This window comes from Pelmatolapia mariae, linkage group LG7, assembly GCF_036321145.2.
Source record: "Pelmatolapia mariae isolate MD_Pm_ZW linkage group LG7, Pm_UMD_F_2, whole genome shotgun sequence".
Taxonomy (NCBI): domain Eukaryota; kingdom Metazoa; phylum Chordata; class Actinopteri; order Cichliformes; family Cichlidae; genus Pelmatolapia; species Pelmatolapia mariae.
In genome coordinates, this window is record NC_086233.1 from 24,619,252 (window position 1) to 24,629,858 (window position 10,607).

General features: G+C 40.5%; 1 protein-coding gene across 1 annotated transcript; it reads left to right on the plus strand.

The window, feature by feature from the left end:
* Positions 1–223: 223 nt before the first annotated feature.
* car15 (carbonic anhydrase 15) lies at positions 224–3,935 on the plus strand. Its single transcript, XM_063478577.1, has 8 exons — positions 224–512; positions 643–672; positions 2,316–2,492; positions 2,567–2,712; positions 2,822–2,914; positions 3,000–3,066; positions 3,155–3,315; positions 3,409–3,935. Exons 1-8 carry the CDS (start codon positions 461–463, stop codon positions 3,631–3,633), a joined length of 951 nt encoding a protein of 316 aa, XP_063334647.1. The 5' UTR covers positions 224–460; the 3' UTR covers positions 3,634–3,935.
* The last annotated feature ends 6,672 nt before the right edge of the window (positions 3,936–10,607 follow it).

A 10,607-nucleotide genomic window follows, 5' to 3' on the forward strand; every position in this document is an offset into this window, starting at 1 on the left:
CCAGAGCTTGGCACTGATTAGAGGGTGGTCCCTTCCACTGTAAAGTGTGGGGCAGTGATGAGAAAATAAAAAGAGAACCTCTGAAGTTTAAACACAGTGTCATTTTTACAGCCTCTTTATACCGAGTCATATATATTCTGTTCACTTCTAATCCAGCCTCCTAACACATCCTCTGACTTTCCCATGAGATGAATGGGTCTTGTTAGTCACTGGGCATCTATGCTTACAGCAGCAGCAGCTGGGGAGGTGGGGGTGTGTGTGGGTGTAGGGGGGGTGAAGCTCTCCCTGCATCAATGAGCCTGTTTATCAGAAAAGACCACTAGACTGGTAATGACACGGTTCACTGATCAGCCCAGGAGAAAGTAAACCTCAGCTTTCACCTTCCTTCCTATATTTAAGCCGGACGTTCGCCCTCGATTGTTTCAGTCTACCTCACTGTGCGCTCCACCGGGATCCTGGGATGATTTGGACCGCAGCTCTCCTCGTGATCGTCGGCTCATACGCTGACTCAGGTGAGGGCACGACTCGGGTCTCGCGGGGTGAAAAGATATTGCGAACGTCTCTTATGTGCAATTTCGTGTAATTGGATGGAAGGGAAAGAAAGGTGAAGTTTGTCGTCACTGTGCCGTTTTCATTTTGCAGATGACTACTGTTATGATGAGCCATATTGTGGTGAGTAACTTATTTGTTTTTTTAATTTTAGAACAAGCGCTGTCACGATGTCACATTTTCACTTTATGATTAGAACGGTGAAAAGGATTCCCGATGATAGTATGAAATCTTTAGAAAGGATTTTATAAAATTCCATCAATGACACAGTTACAGTGCACAATACAGACCAAATGCCCACTTCTTTGGTTACACCTTGCTCGTACCCCTTTTGCCTTCAGATCTGCCTCAATTCTTGATTCAACAAGGTGCTGGAAATACTACTCAGTGATTTGTCAGCTGAATGCCCATGATCCAAATCTCCTGTTCCACTAAATCACAGATGTGCTCTATTGGACTGAGATCTGATGACTGTGGAGGGCATTTGAGTACAGTGAACTCATTGTCATGTTCAAGAAATTGAGATGATTTGAGCTTTGTGACATGGCATGTTATCCTACTGGAATCAGATGATGGCCACACTGTGGTCATAAAGGGATGGACGTGACCGGCAACAATACTCTGGTAGTAGCGCTTTAATGCTCAGTTGCCATTGCACCAGCAGCAGCCTGAACCATTGATACCACACAGGATGGGTTCATGCTTTCATATGGTTCACACCAAATTCTGACCATCTGAATGTGACAACAGCCAGTCACGTGGCAGCAACTGAATGCCTTTAGGCATGTAGACATGGTCAAGGGGGCATATTGAAGTTCAAAATGGGGATTTAAGTGACTTTGATTGTTGGTGCCAGATGCGCTGACTGAGTATTTCAGAAACTGCTGATTTGCTGGGATTTTCCACACAACCATGTCTAGAGTTTACTATACAGGGTCTAAAAATAAATAAATAAATAAAGGACAAAATATCAAGTGGGCAGCAGAGAGGAGAATTAAGAGGCAGACTGCTTCAAGCTGAATGAAAGGCAACAGTAAATAACCAGCTGCTACAACCAAGGTGTGCAGAAGTGTGTGAATCTTGAAGCAGATGTGCTACAGTAGCAGAAGAGACCACATTAGGTATCACTCCTGTCAGCTAAGAACAAGAAGCCGAGGCTACAATTCACATGAGCCCACCAAAGCTGGAAAATAGAGAGTTGCAGAGGGCCCTCTCGATTTCTACTGCAACATTTGCCTGCGAGGATCAGAAATAAAATGAAAGGATGGATCTATTCTGCCTTGTATCAACTTGGTGGTGGTGTAATGGTGTGGGTTTCTTGGCACACTTTGGGGCCCTTAGTACCAACTGAGCATCATTAAAACTCAACAGCCTATCAGCCGGATGGTTGCTGACCACATCAGCCCAACAGAGCACCTTTGTGATGTGCTGGAACCAGTGACTGACATCATGGATGTGATGCTCGCATGTCAGTGTGGACCAAAGTCTGGGGAATTTTTCCAGCACTTTGTTCAATCTCTGCCATGAAGAGTTAAGGCAACACTGAAGGCAAAAGACTTATATATTAGATGATCTGAAGCTGAAGTCACTGTTGAAAGTCTAAAGTATCCTTTCAAAATAAAAGCCAAAATATCAGATATTCGGAAAGCATGGGTTGTTCTAAACTGATTGCTGTGAGCTGATTTTAAGGTTAAGCAAGCAAGGTTCTTCTCTTACACTTTTTAGTTGTCTGTCTGGAGCTCATGAGTCTTCTTTCACATCCTCAGATCCTTACTCATGGGGAGACATGGTCCCTTCCTGTTACCCTTTACTTGATCACCATCACTCTCCCATCAACTTGGACGAACACATGGTCAGAAACGCCTCTCTGGGCGCTCTGTATCTAGAGGGCTTCGAGGAGACGCAAACAGGCCACTGGACGCTCAAAAACGACGGGCACTCAGGTGAATACCCCGCATATTGTAGCGCGTTTTTGTCGCGTGGGCGCTAGGGGTGACGCGTGCGCTGTTGCTCTCAGTCATACTGCAGGTCGGCAGCGGCATGGCGGTGAGTGGTGGCGGTCTTCCAGATGTGTACCACACCATCCAGCTGCACTTCCACTGGGGAGGTCCGGCGTCCAACGGCTCAGAGCACACTGTGGACAGACGCAGATACCCAATGGAGGTACAGTATGGTCAGTAGACGGAGTTACACAGTCACAAGCCACCTGTCTAAGCACACAGATGCAGTGCAGCCTTCCCGTAATATCTCTGTGGACTTTCTTTACTTCCAGATGCACATAGTCAACATGAAGTCCATCCATCCAAATCTGTCTGCAGCCCTCGACGATCCAACGGGACTTGCCGTTCTTGGATTCTTCATTGATGTCAGTTTATTTCTCAGCCTAGTCCTGAACTACATTTTTAAGAATTTTTAAAGCAAAACTATTAAGACATTATCATATTTCTCAGGTTGTGTATGCAGATAATGTGCACTTTGGACACATCTCACAGAAACTCTCCTCTGTTGCTTACAAAGGTGAGTGGAGCCTTAAGGAAAGTCCACTCCTGCCTTCTTGTGTTAGTCGTAGCAATGTTCTCATTACATTTGTGCATCCTTCCCCCAGGGCAAGCAACTAAAGTAAAGCCATTTCCTCTAATGAGCCTCCTGCCGAAGCACAACATGAGTCAGTATTACAGATATTACGGCAGCCTTACCACACCTCCATGTTCTCAAGCGGTTGTGTGGACTTTGTATGAGGTCCCCATCTACATTTCATGGTCCCAAGTAAGTCGCCTAGGTTCAGATCAGGTTTTATTTTTTTTAAAAGACTTACTTGTTGCTTTAAAATATTATTTTTGGGTTTGGTTGTCTCCTCAGCTGGCTCAGTTTACCTCGCAGATCTTCTCCACAGAGGAGGACGCAGAGCAGGTGACCCCTCTCCAGAACAATTTCAGACACATTCATCACATCTTCAGTCGCGTTGTCTCAGCCTCCATAGATGCCAAACTCCTCAGAGGAGCGGCTGGTCGAACCCTCTTGTCTGCTACATCAGTACATCTGCTTCCAGTCCTTTTACTGGGAGGCTTCTTATCTGGACTTTAGCACCATGTTAAATCCAAGGCGTGAAATAGTACAACACCAAAATTAAAATTAAATAAATAAAGAACAGGTTAGTTGAACTTTTCATTTAAGGAGAAGTTTTCAGACATTTAGAAATACTCTAGGAAAAACAAGCAAACTGTGAAGAAGAGTACTGTAAGTGTTATTTAACGTCTCATGTGTTTTCAGGAAATTTGATTTCATTAGCATGTTGCTAACCGTTTAATGTGAAGCCTTTTGCATTTAAAGTGTGCTTTTAAAAACTACAACCTAATGTACATGCATATATCCTTTGTTTTTCTGTAGCGAGCAATTAAAAAATAAAAATAAAAGCGAAGTTAAGTTAAGTCAAAGCAAAACTTTGGAAATTGGGTTGGTTAGCATAGCATGTTAGCATGCTAACAAGGTTGATTGTTTATAAAACATTTGAAAAATTAAAAGTATTGGTCAGGCATTTTAAGCTGATGATGATGATTTAAAAATGTGCCCAAATAACGCAGTAATGCAGATTTATGAAAAAAGTAAAGAAATATATAAAGAAAAATACAATTAGATCTATAATTCATTAGACAACAACATAATTTCCATGCCTCTGTATGTCACTACAGTGGATTTCAAACAGTTGAGATGTGATTTAAATGAGAATTTCAGTTTTAATTTAAAAAGTTTTTATAAAATTTATATACAGTCTTTTAATTAATTGAACAAACCCATATGAATTTAAACATAAAGATTGTTGAAACTGACACTCTTAATTCCTCAAGAGTGTGACTAGATGTGAAACTGTTTTTTCTTTACCATCGAAATAATTCTGTGGTCATCCACTTCACCATTTCTGTGGTCTTTCAGACCTTTTTGATGTCGCCAAGCTGGCTAGTATATTTATTCCCTTTAAGATTGAACTGAACTGCTGATTTGAACACTCCTAAAGCTTTTGCTATGCTCTGATAGATTTATTTATTTCAGGCTAACAGAGGTCTCCCTCACCTCTACTTCCACCTTTATGGGCCTCACATTTAAAATTACAGTAAAAAGCCACTATATAAAGCTGAAGGTCTTACCCTTCAATCCTTTCTTGATTTTGTTTTAATATAAAGTATCCACTGTTGTGTTATAATGAGGCAAAACTATAAAATATATTCATATTAATTAATATTAACCTCCTAAGACCCGAACTCTTTCATGGCATGCATTTTTAATTTTTCTTTGCTATTTGGGTTGATTGGGACCTGATGAATGTAAAAACAAAGAATTAGCAGATTTCTTTTTCTTTCTTTTTTTTACCTAATTTTTGTTTCTGAGAAAAATGAGATCCACATTTGAGGACATTCGTTTTAAACTTTGATAGAACAGTGGCAGTATAACGTCCTCGTAAGTGGATATCAGGTCCTTGTAGAGAAAAATTAAGTATTTTGGTCTAGACAACCCAAAATGTGATGTCCACATATGTGTACGCCAGGTCCTAGGAGGTTAATATTAATTCTAAGTGTAACTCCTCTGTTTAGTAACCTCAATAGACGCAGAGTCAATCGCAACATTGTTCTGAAGCACAGACATGTCGCTGCTCCGTCAGCATCACCACCATTCAAAATTATTGTTATTTAGCACTTAATACCACTTAATGATATGAAAATTGATAATTATAACCCATTAAACTGTCCGCGTTTGTAGCTATTTCCTATTTACTCATTAGTGTAAGTTATATATTAACATCAGTAGTTTCAGCTTTTTTATGTAATGCAATACTTTTAAGGATTTAACTTCTTTATAATTTACTCATAGCTATTTTAACAATTTTCCAAACTACTTTCAGCACCTTAACTCTGATATTAACATTATTGATTAAGGTTAACTGTGTGTGTTTTCTAAGGGTTTAATTTTTAGTTCAGAAAGTAGTCAAGAGAGCATGGAGAGGATGCTTAGCTGTTTTAACCACTGAGCCAGCTACTCATTGCTTAACTGTGTGCTTGTGTTGGTTAGCGATAAAATCTAACCCTTTCAACTCTAATAGATTTAGCCATACTTTAAGCTGGCTGTTTAAAAAATTTATGATATTATTACATCATGCAGGCCTGTACATTCCTTTCCAAATGCCTTGGGCTAAAGCAAAATGTCCCCCTGGGCACTGTTAGCCTTTGATTGGGAAGAACATTAGTGCTTTACGGTTATTCCTGCAACACTACGTTTTCACTGCAGACATTTTGAAATCCAAAGTTACATTATTTTGCATGGTGCCTCACCTGCTTTTCCTACAATAGCAGGAGGAAAGGTCTGTTTTGAAAAGAAGAGGGCGTTAAGGAAGGGTGCTAGAATATAGCACAGTAATGGCTGCCTAATGAGCCGATTTACGAGCGTCATGCAAAAACATGCAAACATTAGTTTGTACTCAGTGCTCAAGTCTGCATTGAATTTTGAAGTGTGGCCGTACGTCGTGTAAAGGAGGACGGCGGGTTACGCCAGGAAAAAAAGAAACCTGCAAGGAAACAAAAGCCTTAATATTTGCTGTGTGACTGTTCTTTAAAGTGTGAGTCGCTCCCTTATAACACTTGTGTATCCTAACAATAAAATCATTCTTTAAAATCATATTTGCTGCTGTTGTTTTTTTGTTATTCCTCATGCAAAAAGGTTTCAGAAAATTGAAAGTATGTGGCTGAACTGTGGTCGGCAATAAATGGTGAAATGTGCCAGCAGACTCACACAGGTGTAGAATATATGGTGATCATTGTCACCACTGTGACAACATCCATGTGACCTTAATCATGTACCAAGTCTGGGATGTAAATCTCTCTAAATTTAGCATTTCAGGCCTTTTATAACACAAGCAAATGAATGCAAATACTCCACCAAGCAGCTACCTGCAGCTGGGCTCAGACGTTTGCATCCAGTCACCGTGGACATGATTGTCATGATAATTTTGGACCTTTATTTATTTGACGTCAGGGTGGAATGATTGTACAGCATATGTCATTAATGATTTTAATTACAAGAATTAGGTGCACATGGCTGTATTTATTTTAGATTTTCTTGAGGCCACACAGTCAAATTATATACATAAATTCATTTAAATCTTTTAATAAGAGGTGCTAAAGGGTCTACAGTGTCCTTTAACTTGACATGTACATGGCCTGTTATCTTCTCATTAGGGATTATGATTGACTAGATCTAGTAGTTTCTCGTTGCCAGCATAGAAAGGATTTGTTTTGACTCACTGGATAGGCCGATGCTCCGAGCAATAGGACAGTCCAAGAACCTCAGTGAAGGTGTAAGAAGCTGAATTGTAGATTTACACAAGTTGGAAAGGCCTCTTCCCTGCCATGACCTGGAAACTGCTGAAACAGCATTACTGTCACCAGCCTGAGAGGCTGCTGACGCCTTCAAAGTCAACTAAAATCTGCAGCTGCATCTGCACCTGCCCGCACGATTCAGCCAAATACCTTATGGAGAGCTATTTGGCCACAGTGACAAAAAGTATGCTTGGAGAAGTAAAGGTGAGGCTTTCCAACTTAAAAACACTGCACCAGCTGTTTGACATGGTGATGGTAGCATCATGCTCTGGGGCTGTTTTTGCCAGTGGTACTGGTGTTACACAAAGTGGATGGAATAGTGAAAAACTACCTGCGAAATCTTCAACTTCATGTCAAATCAACAGCTAGATGGTTGAAATTTTGATACAGGGAATCAGTCTCACATGAAAACTAGTTTAGGAAACAACAAAGCAGGATAGCATTAAGCTTCTGAAATGGACTTCCAAAATCCCCAATCTGAACCCTATTGAAAATTTGTTGACTGTGCTTAAAAGCTGGGTTGTACTCTACCAATTCTGCCAAGAAGAGTGACCAAATATCCAACCAGAAGCTGGTTGAAAGCTAGCAAAAGTGGCTAATCTAGGTAAAAGGCATTGAAACACATTTTAGTGTGGATGTATGTATGTATTTGAGCCTGTGTGTATACCTCTGATCCTGTGTGAATTCGAGAAAATCCATAAAAATGTTCACCTTGTGTGCTCAGTTCTTGTTAAAGGCGTACGCTGTACAATCATTCCACCCTGGAAACAGAACAACTCCACGAAATCTTTAACAGCAACAAAATAACCCTGACCTTCATGCCCATGATTAGTGAGTGTAAACTCCTGAGCACACCTGCACATCATCCCCAAATACTTACGTGGTAAAATGTAAATATTAGTTTTTCTTTCAGCTTTTATTTTCTAACTGCCCTTTTCATAAGGATTACCAAAAGAATCAAAGAAAACATTTTAAGACGATCTGAGCTGCAAAGATGACCGGCAAAGCAAGACAGCACAGTTGGAGCGACAACAACGAACCAATCAGATCCCGTGTTTGATTTCGCTAAGCAGATGGTGACGAGTGCGACTTGGGCTCCCATGCTGTCTAAGCTCGCTCTCTGAGCCCAGCCTCCCCGCTTGTGGTCACACCATCCTCCTCCTGTCACGGCCTTAGGGCGGCGCGCGCACACAGGGAGACCACACTGTGAGCCTTTTCTGTCTCCCTGGGGACCGTGTGAATGTGAATCCAGGCTTCTGCAGATTTTCACTGCAGATAAACACAAAAGCTTCTAAATTCACTGATCAAACACATTATTAATCCCAACTACAGAGAGGAGGGTTGGAGCACTGAATCAAAGTAGTTGAAGTCTTGCTTTGACAACTCGTTGGTTTGGTGAATGTTTTATTAAAAAAAAAAAAAAGCCTTGGAAAAAAAATCAAATGCCTTTTCTGGGGTTTATTTAGATAAGCTTCACTACAATGCTTCTTCTGCCAGGGTGCTGTACTCGCTGTCAGCCACAGTCAGATCTGTAGGAGCAGTCATGGAAGAAAGAGCACCCTCCACCTCTAACCCTCAGGCCACAAGTCCCATGCATGTATGCTGACTTGCCATTTGCTCATGGAGAATTGTGACTGACCCCTCAGTGAACTGACGCAAGACCTGGTTTGGACTAAAAGTCTCTTTGCATTCATGTTTGTGTATATAGCGAGAGAGAAAGTCAGCATGTTGACAGTTTTAATTTGAATTATTTTAGAGTCAGGTTGAATCACCTATGGTCACGTGAAATTTAACAAACCTCTCCCAAAAACAATTTGGCTCCTCTCTGCAATCCATCCATCCAATGATCCAGCAAATTCAGGATTATGTGGTACAGCCTGGGAGGTCATCAGTCCATCGGAGTTTGAAAATGTGAATATTGTTCAAATCATCAGTAATACGTTTATAGGAGGGCTGGAGGGAGGTACAATAGTGTTTGCAGCCATCAGTAAAACACGGTGGAGGCTCTGTGATGATTTGGGGCTGCATTTCAGCCAGTGGTGTTAGAGGTCTTGTTAAAATTTATGCCGTTATGAACGCAGAAAAGAACCATCAGATTTTGTTCCAACATGCTGGAAAGCAACTGATTGGCAACACCTTCATTTTTCTACATTGCCAGTGAAGTAAAAACATACCTGGATAGAGGAAAAAACCACTGAGATAGACAAAGTCAGACTTTACTGTCATTTAAATTTACACCTTGCTGTGCAGGTAAGATTGAGATTTGTTGCACCACTATCAGTCATGGATTGGCCTCCTCACAGCCCGGACCTCAACATTATTGAAGCACTGTGGGAAAATATTGGACGGAGAACAGAACAAAAGGCAGCCAACATCCAAAGAAGAGCTTTGAATGTCCTTCAAAAAGCTGGAGAACTGTTCCTAAAGTCTACTTAAAGAAATGACAAGACTTGCCTGAGTTTGTTAAACTTTGTAAAATCTCTGATTTTGCCTTATTTCCATGTATGTTTTCATTTTCCCATCAAAATGTAAAGAAATTAAGGGTGGCTCAAGACTTTTGCACAGCACTGCAATGGACCTGAGAAATTTCAGCATTCAAGAATTTGGGAGTTGAAAGTGGCTCGACAGTAGCAGTGGAGCGCATAATGAGCGTAAGCAGAATCCCCTCACCTGTAGTATTATGAAACCTGCACTGAGTCACATGACCTCGTCAAAGCAGCCTGACACAGAGTGATTGATCAGCTGCCGCCTGCAACAGCAGGACGATCTTCAGTCCATCAGTCATATTTCTATCTCACATCGTGCAGCCTCAGGAATAACAAACCACCGGCATTTATGGATGTATGCAAAAATGCTTTATTTCCATTTTTTCTTCCTTTTTCATACATTTGTATAATAAATAGACAGGAGAAACAGGCTGACACATCAGTCCTCTTCTCATGCCGATTCTGCACCTTTCTTTACTCCACACCGCAAACTTTTCATAGAATTTACAACAGAAAATTAAAAACAAAAAAACAAAAAAAAACAAAACCCAAAGCTTGACACAAGCTGAATTTCCTGCTACCAGCTCATCTAATTCTGATAGATGTCCGAGCCGTGTTTATGTAGCAAATCCCAGGGAACAAAAATATATATATATTTATATATATATATATATATTTATTTATTTATATAGTATTCACAGTTACACTATTTACACATATTAGGATTACAAAGCAAATGGGCAGAAAAATGAAGACGTTTCTACAAGAAACAATCTTTCCAAAGGGAGGTGGAGACTCGTCCTGTACACAGTGGACCTTTTTTTTTTTCTTTAAATAAACAACCTTTTAAACCATCAGATTTCTTTTACAGATCCCTGAAAATACGTTTGTTTGTCTTTTTAAATACTCAGTCTTTTGTGAAAAACAAAGAGAGAGAAAGATGCATCTTAAAAGTTGTGAAGATGTATATAAAAAAAGCATTAGATCTTCTGTACAAGTCATCATTTACAATATGAACATCACTGGTGGAAAACAAAACAAAAAAATCTCCATTTTCAATTTAACTGAATGAAAAGCAAAATGTTCGACTTGGTCTTAGCGGGAGGACTGAGTGGGTGAAAAAGGGGGCGAGGGGGGGCGGAAGCATAAGTGCGAGCCCCGAGTGCATTCACAAGTTTGTCTTTTTCATTGCGATGAGTTTATAAAG